General features: G+C 34.8%; 1 protein-coding gene across 1 annotated transcript; it reads left to right on the top strand.

The window, feature by feature from the left end:
• Positions 1 to 1,464: 1,464 nt before the first annotated feature.
• LOC125652046 (hemicentin-2-like) lies at positions 1,465 to 17,113 on the top strand. Its single transcript, XM_048880949.2, has 6 exons — positions 1,465 to 1,675; positions 3,620 to 3,696; positions 3,920 to 4,121; positions 4,393 to 4,545; positions 11,040 to 11,186; positions 16,695 to 17,113. The coding sequence occupies exons 1-6, from the start codon at positions 1,600 to 1,602 to the stop codon at positions 17,078 to 17,080; spliced, it is 1,041 nt and encodes a 346-aa protein (XP_048736906.2). The 5' UTR covers positions 1,465 to 1,599; the 3' UTR covers positions 17,081 to 17,113.
• Positions 17,114 to 19,035: the final 1,922 nt, after the last annotated feature.

Raw genomic sequence — 19,035 nt, 5'->3', positions numbered from 1 at the left:
GTCAGTAGCCTGTCTTGTTTTGAAAACTGATCATACGCAGAACAAGCTCTTGCGTATCGAATCACCTGAGAGATATAAACACCATATGCCGGTGATAATGGAATATTGCTACATAGATATGGGCCACGGTACGATGACTTTATCATTTAAAAAAAATAAACCTTTTTTGAGAAATTAAATCAAATATACATACGTATCTTATTGTTCAAATCATTAATTGCTATTAACAATAGTCGTATCTAGCGTTACAAAACTAGCAGTAGGTTGAATCGCAGGTATATCGGATTAGACCTTTAAAACCGATAACCTGTGTCGTGACAGGTATTGACACGAAAAAAACAAAACAACCCTTACTGTTATAGCTTTAAGCATAATGAATATATGCATAGGTCTAAACTTTTGGCACTTCACCTACAGCTGGTGGCGTCTCAATAATAGTGATAAACTCTCTAAGAAACGTAATACACAGAAATAGCCATCCACAGCTGGTGACGTCTCAATAATAGTGATAAACTCTCTAAGGAACGTAATACACAGAAATAGCCATCCACAGCTGGTGACGTCTCAATAATAGTGATAAACTCTCTAAGAAACGTAATACACAGAAATAGCCATCCACAGCTGGTGACGTCTCAATAATAGTGATAAACTCTCTAAGGAACGTAATACACAGAAATAGCCATCCACAGCTGGTGACGTCTCAATAATAGTGATAAACTCTCTAAGGAACGTAATACACAGAAATAGCCACCCACAGCTGGTGACGTCTCAATAATAGCGATAAACTTTCTAAGGAACGTAATACACAGAAATAGCCACCCACAGCTGGTGACGTCTCAATAATAGTGATAAACTCTCTAAGGAACGTAATACAAACAAACAACTTGGCGAATAAAGTTTTAAGTTAGGGTTTTCTATTTGTTTAATTTGTTATACAGCATTTTGAAAGTCGGTAGAACCTTCCTATCTATCTATCTTATATATTTATCTGTCTATCTACATATCTATCTATCTATCTACATATGTATCTATCTATCTACATATGTATGTATGTATGTATCTATCTATCTATCTACATATGTATCTATCTATCTATCTATCTACATATCTATCTATCTATCTATCTATCTATCTATCTATCTATCTATCTATCTATCTATCTATCTACATATGTATCTATCTATCTACATATGTATCTATCTATCTAACTATCTACATATGTATGTATGTATGTATCTATCTATCTATCTATCTATCCATCCATCTATCTGTCTGTCTGCCTGTCATGCTGTCCGTCCAACCACCCATCTATTTATTTGAAGTTTTGTCTATGGATACTAAATGTTCTGATAATAAGTATCTAATTAAAGAATACTCTGGACAAGTGGGGAAGAATTTGTTTAATAGAAAACAAGACACATACGTGACAATACATCTATGTGTATGAAACCAACACAAATATGCAAACACTTATATTCAGGATACACAATACTCAAGACCATGACCACGCGTGAAATTCCAAAGTCGTGATATCACATACAAACACAGTTTACAATTCTTACACCGCACTACCAGTCGCGTTCTTATGGATTAGGATATATGGCAAACATAACCGTATATTCGATATGGATTCTCCTTCTCAGTTTTTACAGGAGTTTCTCTCAATTGTCCAGAGGTATGTAGTATTATTCTAGTATTTCTGTCTGATGTCTTCGTCTTTTAAAAAAAAAGCAAAAATTGCACATACCAGTCCTCAAATCCGACATTGAGTGAAAAAAAATATGACTGTTTCAAAACATGAAGCATTATGTAAGTCAATTAATGAATATTCTACCATGGTTATTGCAAAGGTCAAAGGAATACCGCGGTCATTATTCGGCGGTATACCTTCATACGTAATAACTGATTAAGAGAAAATTGATACATATCTCACTTGCACGTTGTGTTGTGCTGATACAACAATAAAGTCTATAACTGAGAATTCAATTTTATGATCATAAAAAATTATCAGTAAATGTTACAAAACAAATTGAAATAAATAACTGAAGAATATTTGTCATTCAATATAAATCAATCGTCTGCACTAAGAGATCGATACACATGTAAATAAGCATGGCAATGCACAAACAAGTTCACCCACTGTATGTGTAGTTTTCTTGAACTCTACGTACATATAATCCGTCAACATCAAACTAGATACTTTAAATGTTTTTCAAAATAAATCTGGTATACCTTACAATCTCACATTTTCTGTCAAAAACTTGTAGGCCTAGTCTTTTTCCGGAAACTGCCATGACGTCACGAAGTGACCTACTTCGTAGCCGTATAGGTAGCATAGAAATGGACTCCTGTTTTATATTTCAAAACAACATTTCTCCACCTCGGAGGTGAACCAGCAACATTCATGAAAACGCGAACTTTATTTCTTAAATAAACTACCCGGTATGAATCTGTGCTTTGTCATCGATAGTATCGATAGGGTTTCAGGATGATTGACGCATTCATAGACAGACACTTCTCATACAAATAAATGTATGAATGCCTTAAGAGAAGGATTATATATGTTCTACCGCCTATTCCTATCATCATATGCATAATAAAATATGTTTTTGAATGAATAGTATAATGGAACTTCAATGATATAAATCACACATCATGGAACATTCAACATGCAAGTTACATCTTTATATAACATGAAACGTGTCAATCGTATATCGTGTAACTTCTAACATACTTTCATAACGTGTAACTTTAACATACAAACCCCATTTCCTGTAACGTTGAATATACACAAAATATAAATAGCATATAAAATAGTAACATAAATACGAAATACAATAAATCAAATGACCTGATTGCTGCTGTAGATATTTATTGGGTACCACTTAATATTTCAAATTTAAGACCCGGCGAACCTCAAGTGGCAAGAAATGAAATATACAGCATTCGTGATGTTCATCTGTTACAGCCAAAACATTTGACGTCACAATGCAGTGCGTAAATATGCATGAGAAATGGACACAGCTTTTTTCGTAAATTGACTTCCTTATACACATACACCGTTTTCTTGAAATATCAACAAATATGCTTTTTGAGTATACGGATCTTACATAAATCTTTAGCGCCTGAAGTGGAAGCTACATGCTGATTGAAATCAGGAACTGCAGTTTTCGCGGGCCTATTACACGATAATTGTTCTGTGATCAGCTAGATGCATTATAAAAATTGAACTGATTATTATGTTAGTTTTAATCTCTTATAGATCACATACTTTTGTTTTCAATACGTTTTACCAAATGTTTAACATCATAATTCATTAATACAATAAGAGTAAAAGTAAGTGGATTGAAAATCAACTTAGAAATTGGAATTTCAATCCAATGTTTTCAAGGGAGTCCGTGCTGAAAATGTTCCCACCCATGCGTGTCGATAAGTTTAGATCTTTTCAATCCACACTGCGTTAGCATCCGCGCATTACATTGTGACGTCCAATGTTTTGGCTGTTTAATATGAACATCACGACTGCTGTATATTTCATTTCTTACGACTTAATGTTCGCCGGTCTTATAACTTTACAATATTGAAGAGTTTATTAATTTGAAACTGATATGTTTCATAGATTATGAACTTAGAATAGAAGAAGCTGGATCGAATTTAAGAAGTCCAATGTGGTGTGAAAGAACAAAAGACTATGAGGTAACTACTATACTGTAATAAAATACATGTTGAAAAATCCCTAACGATATCAAATGAAAACGGTGAAGTAAATTCGGTCCTGTGATTTCAAGAGGAGAGAGAAATAGAGATAGAGAGAGAGAAATAACACAAAGTTTATAAACATCCTTAAATACTTTGATTTGATTTATCCTTTTTCATTCATGTTTTAATGTTTGCTATATGATGTTGTGTTTCTATTTAGATCCTGTGGAAAAAAGATGCAACCATAATTGCCTTTGGAAATCAAACCATCATAAACGATAAGCGTTTTTCAATTCGAAAAAACACTGCAATGGACAGAAGTTTAAAGATAAGAAATTTGAAATTGTCTGACAGGGGCCGATACCAATGTAAAAACAGGGAGAACAACGCAGTTCTTCAAGACTATCTCCTGAAGTTAAAAAGTAAGTAATGTTTAATGTGTTGAATTAGGATCGCTTGATTTAGGTTTCGTGTTTCTAAGTTTTATTCAACATTGAACAAGAAAAACGGAGGTAAGAAAAGTAAGTAGTTTAGGTAATGTTACAAATTTCGGAACATATCGATTCTTGACTAAAACTCTCGCTCTCTCTCTTGATTGATAAAGCAAATATACAGTTTTTAGCCTTATAAGACAAGAATATGCTATGGAAGCAAGATCAAAGTTTCGTTTATATAATTATGTTAATTCAACAGAAGCAACAAGCATAACTGAATATAGCGGGGAGAAAGTGAACATTGTGGAACATGGAACGACTCGCTTGTGGTGCAATGCAACCGGTATTCCCGAACCCACAGTCACGTGGTACGCATTAGAAATCACAAGTAAACAAGAAGAAGTTTTAAAAGGTATTTATTCAATGAGGCAAACATTTTAACTGGGAATGAATAACATGATAAGAGCACATACGTCAACATCTTGTACCGTCCCCTAAAGAATTGAAAACAATCTGAACTGGCTTCTCAGGCCTGTTTTTGTCGTACAGCAATCGCCCGTGGTTCTGTTTGCCATTCTCTCCTGTATCGAAACCTGGAGTTGACTTCGCTTCTGACGAGAGTCTCGCTTTTGCAGTGTTGAAGTCTCATTTCTGTAATGCTGAAGTCTCGTTTCTGCATTGTTGAAGTCTCGTTTCTGCAGTGTTGTAGATTCAGAATGAATTGTCTTATTTTTTTTTCCATTTGTATTTCAATGATGTGTTACATCTCCTTAAGCCTCGCAGCAATCTGATTCCGGCGCCGCGTCACACCTTTTTATCACAGGTAGAGATTGTTCCTTCACCAGGCGCCCGGTATTAAAAATGACAAGTCACGAGTCTTTCGGATGTGATCTTAGAAACATAGGTTCCGTGTAATGGTAGAAGGGTCTCATGCACATTGTAACGGTAGAAATTAGTACGATAAAGAACATTCACCGCACTGAGCGCTAAGCATAGGTCAAAAGTGGCACTTCCCCTAAAGCTGGTGATGTCTCAACATGAGAGAATGGCATGTAAAATTATATACAAGCATATGGAACGCCGTTTCTGCCCTATAGTGTAATTCAACCTTACGTTATGTCGATACATCTTTATGTTATGTGGTTACACCATTACGTTATGTGGTTACATCATTATGTTATGTCGATATTTCTTTATGTTATGTGGTTATATCATTATGTTATGTGGTTACATCATTACGTTATGTGGTAACATCATTACGTTATGTCGATACCGCTTTATGTTATGTGGTTACATCATTTCGTTATGTCAACATTTCTTTATGTTATGTGGTTACATCATTACGTTATGTGGTTACATCATTACGTTATGTCGATACCTCTTTATGTTTTGAGGTCACATCATTATGTTATGTGAAAACATCATTTCGTTATGTGGTTACATCATTACTTTATGTCAACATTTCTTTATGTTATGTGGTTACATCATTACGTTATGTCGATACCTCTTTATGTTATGTGGTTACATCAATACGTTATGTGGTAACATCATTACGTTATGTCGATACTTCTTTATGTTATGTGGTTACATCATTATGTTATGTGCAAACATCATTATGTTATGATAAACTTTCAAGTGATCGAGATTGATACAGATGCAAAATAGCGCGCTAAAATTCACAAATTCAAACAGAGTGTTTCCAGGATTACTTTTAATTTATGAAACTGGGTTAGGGATGGTGACTGATTTGTACCATTTTAGAATTTGTCGTGTTTTCGTTATTTCGAGGTGAAAAGACGACAAAACGATAATTAGTGACTTTTCGCCTCTTAAAAAAACCCCGAAAGACAACAAAATACATGTACAGGTTTCCCCGTTATTTTTTCAGTCTGACTTTATAGGAATTCAATATGAAATTTGCTGATTGTTGTGCATAATCATTAATTACATATACAAAGGAGGAAACTTTTAGAATTAAATTATGGTACTCAGATAATTGTATTCTACTGAAGAAATTTTTGTGTGTGAATGTTATACCAGGCACGTTAAAACAGGGGGTTGGGGTGAGCAGGGTGCCTGGTCTATCCCCCTTTTACAATTTACTTTTTCGTTATTTTAACACACATATCCCATATTTTCTACATGCAATGTTCGATTGATTTGCTGCCTCCTCCCCATTTTTTAAAGTAGTAATGAAAGGCTATTGATGTTTGAAGTGCTGAATTGATTGATGAATTACATATATTGTTTAACGTACCTCTCGAGAATATTTCACTGAATATGGAGACGTCACCATTGTTGGTGAAGGGCTGCAAAATTTAGGCCAATGTTCGGCGCTTACGGCCTATGAGCAGGGGGATCTTTTTCGTGCCACACCTGCTGTGACACGGGACCTCGGATTTTGCGGTGTCATCCGAAGGACTGTCCCATTATGACAAGCAAGGGCTACTGAGCACCTATTCTAACCCGGATCCCCACGGGAAGTGCTGAATTGAAGAATGCGTGTAGTGAACTAATCTTTGCCCCTCCCCCTCTTCCTACGATTTATAAGATAATGAGATTTGGACAGAAGTACTTTATTGCTTGTCAACAATTTTAATGCAAGTGCGAAGTGAACTCCGGCTGACCCTTGCCCTGCTTTAAAAAACAATGCTACGTGCCGGTATATCACAATATCAAGAAGGAATTATTAAACTTGGAGTTTCGTGCAACTTGAGAGACTTTTAGTACTTTACAATATGTCCAAACCCAAACTATTAATTTAAAAAAAAAATTCTAATTGAATTCAAATATGAACACCGATGTCACTCTTGTAAGTTTCCACTATATTGTAAATACATTTTTTTTAAATAGTTAAAATTCATGAATGCTTGTAAGCTAACACTTAGTGATCAACGTTCTTTCCTCCTGTCGAATAACATTGTACATCGAAATTTCTCTCTCTCTCTCTCTCTCTCTCTCTCTCACGTATGTACATGCAAAGTGATGGTAAATAATTGTCAATCTTGAAGAGACAACAAAGTTTGAAAGCTGCACTACATTCCCTCTTATATACATGTATATATTTTTGTGTAATCAAATGTTTATTTTGGATTGTGATCACCCCCAAAATGCATGTTATCGATTATTAATCTTGCTTGTATATAATTATCTATAAATATTGAATTGTGAATGCAATTTATCCAAATAGATGCACTGTGTACATGCACATACATGATCAGAAACTGCAAAAAACCTTGAGCGGTCAAGCATTGAACAAGGCCGGGAAAAATATTCGACTTTGATATTTCCCAATTCAACTGGAGACATCCTTATTGGCACGGGTTCAGTCACAGGCACCTGAAGTATGGACACTACTACTCACCTACCCCCCCCTCCCCCCAACATACACACTTCTGATTTTTCTTTGCAGCGATAATATCTCCGAAATCTGTGGACTCCCTGTCTATCCCATTTGTAATCTTTTCACACTTTTTGCAAGTTTCTACCGTTATTTTATCATACCGGTAGAACGCCAATCTCTAAAGCTTACAAAAAGCGTGAAACGATTACATAAACCGAAATTGGGATGGCATAGACGGGGAATCCACACATTTTGGAGAAATTATCACCGCAAAAAAAATCAGAAAGGGGGGGGGGGTAATAGTGTCCATACTTCAGATCCCTGTGGGTTCAGTTTGTCGCAATCTGTATAATGGAATCACAACTGTCGAGATAAAAATGGAGTTTATGATTTTGTTTCGTAGATTTATCACCAGAATGAACATCTACCATTTTAAAAGTACACATACATGTAAATAGCTGTCTGCACGTATGCATTTTCTAGGTAAGCATGCTATGTGCATTACTTATGTGTATGTACTGTATTTTGCAAGCATTGAATGTGTTGTATGTATACGATGCTCTTTGTGTATTTCATTCTATCAGTATGCAATTTGCAAATAATTTCTTCGCGTTTCTTTCATGTTATTTACATGATGCAATCGCTTTCATTTTGTCGTCTTTTCGCCTCGAAATAACGAAAAGACGACAAATTTCAAAAAGGGCACAGGCCAGACAATGTGATAATTCTGAAAACACAACGTTTGAATTTAAGCTCGCCATTTTGCATCTGTATCAATCTCGATCACTTGAAAGTTTATCATAACATAATGATGTTTACACATAACATAATGATGTAACCACATATCATAAAGAAGCATCAACATAACATAATGATGCAACCACATAACGTAAAGAAGTATCGACATAACGTAATGATGTAACCACATAACATAATGATGTAACCACATAACATAAAGATATATCGACATAACATAATGATGTAACCACATAAGATAAAGATATATCGACAAAACGTAATGATGTAACCACATAACATAATGATGTAACCACATAACGTAATGATGTAACCACATAACATAAAGAGGTATCGACATAAGGCTGATTTACACTATAAGGCGGAAACGGCGTTCCATACTAGCAGATGTAAAATTATATACAATCAATAAAAAGAATTCTGAAATTGTTGTGTTCACACTGCATCGGCCAAATATCGGTCCGCACGGGATGTTGCGCACTCAAAATTGTCCAGATCATATGGTCTTTCATTTCTGCTTGGATTGCTTCCAGAAGTTCATAATTTACAAGGTGCTCCAGATGGCTTTACCAAGAAGTGCGACTAGATACTCCAGGAGAGCATTGTACGGGTGAGAAACCGGGGGATCGTACAAGATAACGACGTACATATTTATAAATCAACGTTTATCTTCCAAAATGTATGCAATACTCCAGTATACAAAACTTTGTTACAGGGGTACCCGTGATTTCTATATATTTCCATTTCTAATGTTAATGCCCTCGATATCTTTACCAATTGAAATGATAGCCATTTCTTCATGAATGTGAAGAATGTGCGTATGAATTTTAATAAATATAGCACGACTATTTTAACGGCTGGGAATTCCGACAACTAACGCGCCTCATGAAGTACCGTATGATGGCGTGAAGCGTCACAGTTCATTCCTCATGTATTTTCAAAAATGATATTTATTTCTTTGAAAAGCAACAACATTTATATAAAAGTTTCATTCTTGTATTAAGAATATTATGATGTACATACATATGTATGTAAAATATCGGAGCATCCCAAGAAATCCACATCTACAACACTAACAGCAGTGTTCGTAACGGTTCAGTGGTTATAACGTTCCTTTCGTGACCAGGAGGTTGTGGGTTCAAGACCCGCCCCCTACCTCTGTCGCGTCAAGCATAAGATATAAAAAAAATTGACTCCTTCTTCACCAAAATTTCGGTATTTAGAAGAGAAAGTCGCGGGTACACGTGTGCCTCGTATGCTTCCTTAAAACTGCAGTCCGGTCTCACGACAGGTTTTGGCACGATAGAGAACCACGTACCTCCGAGAAAATCTTCGGAGAAAATGCGACTATGGACGGACGGACAGAGTGAAATTAAAATATATGTATGTGTAACATAATATCAACAAAAATCCCTATCGTTTATTTGCAAATACTATGACGTCGCGCACGGTACTGGTATTACTTTCATACGTGCATAAGAAAATGCTTCCGATATGTTTACACAGATGTATATTTTGTGAATTATTAAAGTCTTATACATGAAAGGTGAAGATAACGAACAGTGATCAATCTCATAACTCCTACAAGCAATACAAAATAGATAGTTGGACAAACACGGACCCCTAGGCACACCAGAGGTGGGATCAGGTGCCTAGGAGGAGTAAACATCCCCTGTCGACCGGTCACACCCGCCGTGAGCCCTATATTCGGTTCAGGTAAACGGAGTTATCCGCAGTCAAAATCAGTGTGCCAAGAACGGCTTACCAATCGGTATGAAACACGTCAGACAGCATTTGACCCAATGATAGGTTGTATTGACGAACTAGATCGTTATAACGACCATAGAATTTACGAAATGCTAAATGGCAAGGAAAATATATAAATAATGACAATAGCTTATATAAAACATTCTAGAAATGATAACAGAAAATATCTATGTAAACAAATTTTTGAAACAGAAAGATTCGGATGAACACAAGGTGATAGCATCTCACTTTCTTGCCCCTATCCCAATCAAAATCACCAAGAGACCAATGGGCCTTAATAGTCACATAAGTATGCACATTATGTTTTGTTTCTCAGAAATCATTGTGTACCTATGTACTTCTCCATTTTTATTATCTTGTACAAGATGATAAATATATTGGTTTAACTATCGTACAAATTGATACCTGTAATCTAGGATTGTTTTATTGAAGAGTAAGTTTTATGACATCACAGCGAAAGGGGCTTTTCTATTTTAGTACTAAGACATCAAATGAATTCTTACAGTTTTCAAAGCGGGTTTATGGTTCATTATAATCATGTCTGCTTGATGCCCAGGAATAAAGAAGAAAATTTTCAAAGATATAATGCATTTTCAATATAAGACCAACTTAGCCCCACCTTAGGTCCTGAACCCTAAACCCAGGGGTCACACATTTCAGTTTTAGTAAAGGGCTTGTTGCGTATTGTAATCATGCCAATAGTTTAAGTGCTTACTGTTCAGGGGTAAAGGCGATTTTTGAAGATTACATTATTTTGATGGTTTTCGGTCACACTCCCCAGTCCCATGAGAGACAGTCCATGAAATTCACTATTTTTGTTCCACTTCATCCATAGATGATGCATGTACCAAAAATCATTGAAATTGGTTTAGCCTGCAGGCTGAAGATGAAAATGTTCAAAGGTTTATAACCGACGGACGTCAAACTACGACAGAAGAAAACTGATAGTGTTGGGTCACCGGAGTGATTTGGTGGTCTGAAATTGAATCCTAAATAATGAATCTGAAGTTATTTTTAATAATCCAATATATTACATTTAGATATTGGAATTCAAGGTAACATGCTTGGAATCCAAAATGTGTCCCGCTATTGTGCCACTAAATTTCAATGTCGAGCATCCAATGATTACAACAATTACAAGGATGGGAGGAGTATAGTGACACAGAACATAACTCTCAACGTTAAATGTGAGTACAATAGTCACAACAGTGTTAACTCTCAACGTTAAATGTGAGTACAACAGTCCACAACAGTGTTAATTCTCAACGTTAAATGTGAGTACAACAGTGTTAACTCTCAACGTTAAATGTGAGTACAACAGTGTTAACTCTCAACGTTAAATGTGAGTACAACAGTGTTAACTCTCAATGTTAAATGTGAGTACAACAGTCCACAACAGTGTTAACTCTCAACGTTAAATGCGAGTACAACAGTCCACAACAGTGTTAACTCTCAACGTTAAATGTTAGTACAACAGTCCACAACAGTGTTAACTCTCAACGTTAAATGTTAGTACAACAGCCCACAACAGTGTTAACTCTCAACGTTAAATGTTAGTACAACAGTCCACAACAGAACATAACTCTCAACGTTAAATGTTAGTACAACAGTTCACAACAGTGTTAACTCTCAACGTTAAATGTGAGTACATTAGTCACAACAGTGTCAACTCTCATCGTTAAATGTGAGTACAACAGTGTTAACTCTCAACGTTAAATGTCAGTACAACAGCCCACAACAGTGTTAACTCTCAATGTTAAATGTTAGTACAACAGCCCACAACAGTATTAACTCTCAACGTTAAATGTTAGTACAACAGTGTTAACTCTCAACGTTAAATGTGAGTACAACAGTGTTAACTCTCAACGTTAAATGTCAGTACAACAGTCCACAACAGTGTTAACTCTCAACGTTAAATGCGAGTACAACAGTCCACAACAGTGTCAACTCTCAACGTTAAATGTGAGTACAACAGTCCACAACTGTGTTAACTCTCAACGTTAAATGTGAGTACAACAGTGTTAACTCTCAACGTTAAATGTTAGTACAACAGTGTTAACTCTCAACGTTAAATGTTAGTACAACAGTGTTAACTCTCAACGTTAAATGTGAGTACAACAGTGTTAACTCTCAACGTTAAATGTTAGTACAACAGTCCACAACAGTGTTAACTCTCAACGTTAAATGTTAGTACAACAGTCCACAACAGTGTTAACTCTCAACGTTAAATGTGAGTACAATAGTCACAACAGTGTTAACTCTCAACGTTAAATGTGAGTACAACAGTCCACAACAGTGTCAACTCTCAACGTTAAATGTTAGTACAACAGTGTTAACTCTCAACGTTAAATGTGAGTACAACAGTCACAACAGTGTAGAAATAGAAATTTTCATCCGTAAGTGTAATTTAGCTCACGTCATTCAAGTTTTTTCACTCTCAATCCCACATATGTTGAAACATCAACGTCTTTTTGACGTAATATTCAAAATACACAAGAGAGAGTAACACACACCGTATATTATAACTGACTTTATATTGGTGAATATTGGTGGAAGTTGGGTTTAAAAATTCGCGAACTTGTGAGAGAATATTCCACATCCAACGAGTGTCAATATTCACCAAAATCAGTTTAAGAGCTTGTCTACGAGAAAACCATGCAAAATTTGATGGAAGCAAGGTTGTCGGATCAACAACATATTTTGAGTGTAATAAAGTACATCAATATCAAATACTTTGGCATATTTTTTTCGGGGGTGTAGTCATTGGATAGGGATTTGCAGCCATGTTACTAAAAATAGCACTTTTGTTCTGACAAAAGGGTAAAATTATGTATATTTTACCCTTTCTATTTAAAAATTCTAACAGGTTATTGAAAATGGATTTTTAAAAATTGACACAGTTATAAAACAACTGGATATGCATATTCATATTGTTTAGTGGGAATCTAAAATTTTACTTCCATTTAAGTGCACAAAGGTCACAAATTTGGCACAATTCCAGATTTTGATAAATTGCAGAAAATGATAACTTTTGAATCAACTAGTAATCAAAAAGTAACGCTTTGATTTATTCAAAATTACTTTCATCTTATAGAGAAGAAGTATATTTACGATATATCAAAAATCTGTCTTTGGACTCTCGATTATAATAAATATATTAATACTTCAAGTTGGGCATTTTTTCCTGCTCGTAGAGCTTTTATTCTGGTAGCCACCTAAACCTGTTTGCCATGCATGGTCCTTGTTATCTTATTAAGTCTTATATAATTTTATGATTTCACATCAGATGACCAGAAGTACGTATCAATCATTTTTTGTTGTTATGGGTCCTGGTTGCCATGGTGACAAATTGCAAAATTTGAAAAAATAACGTTTTTAAAAAAATAATATGCATCGTATGAATAGTTGTAATTTAACAAAATTGATATTTGTGTACTTTTAAAATGCAATTTTTAAAAACAAATTTCATGCCAATTTATATTATGCTATATATAATAAATTCTTTATTTAGACAGGATAGCACGATTAGTACAAATGACTAATTTACATTGTGGTCCTACAGAGACTTAAATATACCACAAGCAATTGGATCATATTTCTTCATAGATTTGCTTTTCCCATGGATACAATAAGGATAAATCTATTTTTTTAAAATCTGACTGGTTATTGAAAACATTCTGAAATAATCAAACTCAATCGCAAATACTAAGCCAGACAGCAATGTAACTTTTGAAAGGTTCTATGAGAGTCACAATATTGATATTCTAAAACAAATAAAATTGTTGCCATAGTAACATTTAGACCAATTTAAAGGCTGACGTGCTTTAAGTTCAAAGGTAAAACTTGTGTGAAGACAGAACTTAATAAATATCCACAGTATAATACCCCAAATCTTTATCTTTTCCTCGGGACAGTTAACACGTCATATTTAAGGATTTAATTCATCAGTTCAAGCTTCCATTTCAATTGTTGATTGATTGCCATAAAAAAGTAGAGGGGGGAGGCTGATTTAGCTAAAGAGACCTGATCGAAATAATCTTCGGTTTCCCTGTCAGATAAATGATTTTTCCAAATTTTTTCCCGATCAATTTCTCATGATGAACAAAGTATAGTGATGATCCAAACTCTACCTACATCAATGACTTTAAGAAACTACATTAGCATACATGTATACATATACGTAATACCATCAGTTTACAATATCTATATATTTGTTGTTGGTAAAATAGAGAAAGGTGTAAATTTTCGCATGTTGAATCGTAACCTATGATTAAGCATCAAGTATGTCATATTGTTACATTGAGCACTGAAGAAGAAAGATACCGAGCAAACTGTTACAGTATACATTCTTTGAGTTCACTTTATGCATTTTTATTTCACCCTTTTCTTATTTTGTCCTGTCCTCATTACTTAGTGTATATCTGTAAACTAATAACAAATTTTTGTCATCAATCATGATGGTAAATACATTTTGCAAATTCGGGGAGGGGGGGGGGTGCACTAGATCCTCACATGCTCCATCTGGACTGACTATAGATGCATATTTTCTTTGATTTCCTCCATATAACATCTAAGCATTCTCGGTTAATGCATGAATTATCAAGGAAAGAACGCTTTCAATTCTTCAATGACAAAATGTCTGACCACTGGTGCTAGTTTGCAGTATAACAGGACGAAGTACCGGATACTTTTTAAACCCTGCCAATATTTAGAAATTTCTGGATTACATTCACAGATACTGTTATGTCTTTCACTGATATCACATAAACATGATGTACAAATTCTCAAATCCCATTTCAAGTTGGAATCATAACATTCCATAATATTGCTTTCATTTTGTACCTTCTACGTATGAAGAGTGCATCAAAGGGGAGGTAATTCCAGCAACAGGTCTATTTCATTAAAAGACCCCCTTTTTCATATAAAATAGTAGATTACTGGGATTTATTTATTAGAAAATGTTAAATCTATAAATAAAATTAAATTTCCAAACAATTTATGCATCTAATATCACAAATTTTAAATCTTTAATCTTTTAAAAGATAATTTTAAATGCTTAAAAATATTCATTTTTGTCAGTTTTTAAATTTTAATTGCAAATGAACGGCCAAAAGTCCAAAGTACAATTTTTTATATTTTACAGACAAAAATTTGATATCAAAGTATTATACACTTTTAAAGAAATTTAAGCGTTACTTTTGCAGCAACACCTATTTCAAAATTGACCATATAACACAAAATGAAAAAAGTTTGGCACAATGCCAAATTACAGGCTCCATGTAATCTCTATATGAACACTTATGATGTCAAACATGATTTCTCCATAAGTGGTTTACATGGAAATATCATAAAAAATCCATTCTTTTCATAAGCCTTCAGAATTGATTTGCATTTTTGAAAAAATAAAACCCTAATATTTAAGGATTTTTCTTGTGTTCAAAGACTAATCCACGTGTAAATACAGAATGCGCTGTTACTAAAAATAGAAACGACCTATCAATAAATTGACCTCAAATTATAATTATTCCAACCATATACTCCAATGATATAAATGATTAAAAATGATATTGATGACCACCATTTCCTTCATTTTTATATATTTGCATGGTTTTCTCGTAGACAAGCTCTTAATACCTTCTTTAGTGTATAGCTAAACATGTTTCAGTTGTTTCACGTTCATCATCTATTGATTTTCTCATTATGTTCAAAAATTGAAGTACCATAATACAATGCCGCGCAATATCACAGGTACGCACGTGTTCGTCGTTCACCAAATTGCATCGATTAATGCTAATAAAATATTTCAAATTATGAATATTTTCTGGCGCTTAACTGTAAATCAGGGTCGAAATATTTTCAGAATCAGTTGATACTTAATCGATAAAACACAGGTGACAGGGGACAGTTTCTTTGGTTCTGAAACATGTGGATAGGGGGTATACATCAAAGTCAGATTATGATACATGTAGACTAATGAAAAATCATATTTCACTTTTATGTCAATACTTGTATTTTATATTGGTGTAGTTAATAAATTATTACCCTAAATTATATGTAATCTATAAATACTGGTGCTGGTCCACAAAACATGCTCTGAGCAGGTTCCCCTTTTTTGCTTTGATTTTCTCTCATTTGGGCTAATCCGCACCACCCCCACACCATCACAGTACCAAACATGGGAATTTAGACACTGTGCACAATCAAGAACCCTATCTGCCCTTCTCAAAAATCTACCTTTCTTATGGGGTCATCCACCTTCCCTCTCAGCTACAGACCTTTTGCTGAACCATGTATGTTTTCACCGGAATTTCTTCAGCAACTGACCACGTGTCTTAGTTTCGTATTTGCACCCATCTATATGCTAGGAATCGTGGTGACACCTACATGTTGTATATCAACATTTTTATTAAGCGCTCAGCTACATTTGACATGCATCCTAAAATTATTGTATACATTTTTACACATGTAATATCACTTCAAATATGGGGGATTTCCTTTTTTTTTTAAAGTTGAAACTGTCCCCTGCTACCATAGAAAACGCCCAACATAGCTTATCAAATTTGTTTGTATTAAACTTGTCTGCCATCTTTGTTTTCAGCTGGACTTCAATAACGTTAACTCGTACTAGATTGTTTCATGAAAAGCTGGCATTCAGTGGAATGACCCAAGTATTGTATGATCTGCTTCTTTTCCAGTTCTACCAGACGTTCAAATAAAAATCAGAGTCAATGGCGACAGTTTCCGGTTCATATCTACTATCACCGGTAAAATATCGGACAGGCTGGAACTGGTTTGTGACGTGTTGGCTAATCCTTTAACAACCGTCACGTGGTACCGAGACCAAATAGAAATAGGGAGATACTCAGCCAGCGAAAGTAAACCTAAAAGGAACGACTATGACAAAGATAATTATGTCTATGAATTGAGCAGTATCCAGATGAATTCCAGAGAGCCAAGGTTTTTGGCTTTACCCCTACAATTTACACTGGATGACCCATATACCTTTGCTGTTTACAGATGTGTTGTTGTGAACGAAATTGGCTCTGTTGAAAAATCTACACATGTTGTACAAAAACAGTAATTGCTTCTGTGGAAAGATATTTTGATCTCTTTATTCCTGTTACATTTTTTCTGAAATGCATACAAATATACTAGATGGTTCTAGTACTGTAAAAATATGCATCATGTGATGAATATATCAGGTTGCACGAATACAAATTTGAAAAGGTTGCCAACAAACTGTACAGACCATAAAACATGCCTCCCATGGGTTACATCATTCACCCGAGTTACCTAACCCCTGCTGTTGTGATTTTTAAAAGAATTTTTCCAATGTTTATTCATATGAAAATTTTTAACTCCATATTGTCGTCCGAACATAGCCCAAACGGGACACGGCATAACCGTCAGGTCAAAGGTCATAGTATGAAATGTAAGGTCTTACGAAAGGGAATCTATATACAATGTATGAAAACCCCACCTTAAACAGCTCAGGATATATTGCATTGGTTAACTTTTCCTAAAAGTAGATCTAAATTATAGTTCAGGGTTAAATGGTCAAAACCTTTGGTACGAAAACAAGGCCTTGTCATATGGAACGCACACATGAAAAATGAAAATCCCCCCCTATATAGGAGGAATGATCCTTCATTTGAAAAAAAACCCCATGAATCCCCTTTTCTCAAGGATGACTTGTCCTACACTTGACTAAAGTTAGTCACGTGATTCTTTAGAAGATGAAAATGAAAGGTTAACGACAACAGACCCAGAACAAATTTCAATCGGAAAACCTCACTTGAGTCTTTGAGTCAAAAATTGCTATATAGAGAACCTAAAGTCAGCGATTATTTTCTGTTAAGCGTTAAGTCGGCTCGCGTAGCGATCTACTCCTTGGCACCAGGTCCATCCTGGGGATTGCCCTCTTCACTACCATCCTCATACGCAACGGAATATAGTTTGACTGGCAGTGTATGTTAATTGATTTGTTGTATAAATCATTGTCATGCACATAAAATCCTTAATGTTGTCAATGGAACTCACACATTGTTTGTGAAAGAATGGGATTTTTTTTAGAATCGGGCACCGATAGCGCTGGTCTGCAACTGAATACCTTTGGGAGAAGATGAGACGGCGTGTGTGAAAGCAGACACTGCATATCTTTCATTGAGTATAAGATTTGTTAACATGGTTAATAAAGTTATGTATGATATATTCAAATTTTAGCCAAACAATAATGGTGAAAGACTTATGAAGTCTATCAAAATAATAATCTTAGAGCGAGATTAATATAAGCCTTTTGGCTTGTTTCTCAATCTATTTCATGTATAAGACATTGTTTGTAAATATTATCGATTTTATTTACGAATAAATATTGTTTAAACTAAAATAATCGCGCATGAATAAAGGGAGGGGGTTATAGATGATTAAAGACTTCGTACTACCTGATATGCACACTGTAGCATTTAACTTTCCGTGAAAATAAATTATATGTCGATTCTTGAACTGCAAAAATATGTAATATTCCAACAGAATTCTGACGAAAACATATCTGAAATATATTAACGAATTCTACATGTATTTTAACTTTATGTAAGTAAATAAGCAACCAACAAGTTAACTCCATTTACATACTCACGTGGTACATTTTTGCGGGAATACTTCATTTAAAGGCCGAGGTTTTCAATCGGTCGGTTTTCCTCAGGTACATGTAAGTGAGGTAAACAAGATTTCATTAACGTACAATGTATTTACTCATGATTAATCTGTTTAGTATAAAATCGATGTGCGTGTAAATCATATTCAACAATCCATAATAATTATTATCAATGGTACCCATTTCTATGCATAGCCTACTATATTCTATAATAATTTATGTAATTGTATGCAAAATTTACTACTATTTTGTGACTATCTCTACATGAAAAAGCCAGAACCGTTTCCCTCTTGAGCAGGTTTACGCGGTAAGCATCAAAAGATTGCACAGACGCCTCAATCGCCAGTTAAGATAGATAAGGTATACACAAAGACTAGTACTTA

This window comes from Ostrea edulis, chromosome 5 (assembly GCF_947568905.1).
Source record: "Ostrea edulis chromosome 5, xbOstEdul1.1, whole genome shotgun sequence".
In the NCBI taxonomy this organism is placed as follows: Eukaryota; Metazoa; Mollusca; class Bivalvia; order Ostreida; family Ostreidae; genus Ostrea; species Ostrea edulis.
The sequence above is the reverse complement of the archived record's forward strand: the minus strand, read 5'-3'. Positions and strand labels throughout refer to the sequence as shown.

Bases quoted from the DNA above. Each gene is read 5' to 3' on its own strand.
- LOC125652046 (XM_048880949.2), top strand. From the start codon at position 1,600: ATGGCAAACATAACCGTATATTCGATATGGATTCTCCTTCTCAGTTTT. The intron at 4,546-11,039 runs GTATTTATTCAA...TATTACATTTAG, and splicing joins ACAAGAAGAAGTTTTAAAAG to ATATTGGAATTCAAGGTAAC. The intron at 11,187-16,694 runs GTGAGTACAATA...CTTCTTTTCCAG, and splicing joins CATAACTCTCAACGTTAAAT to TTCTACCAGACGTTCAAATA.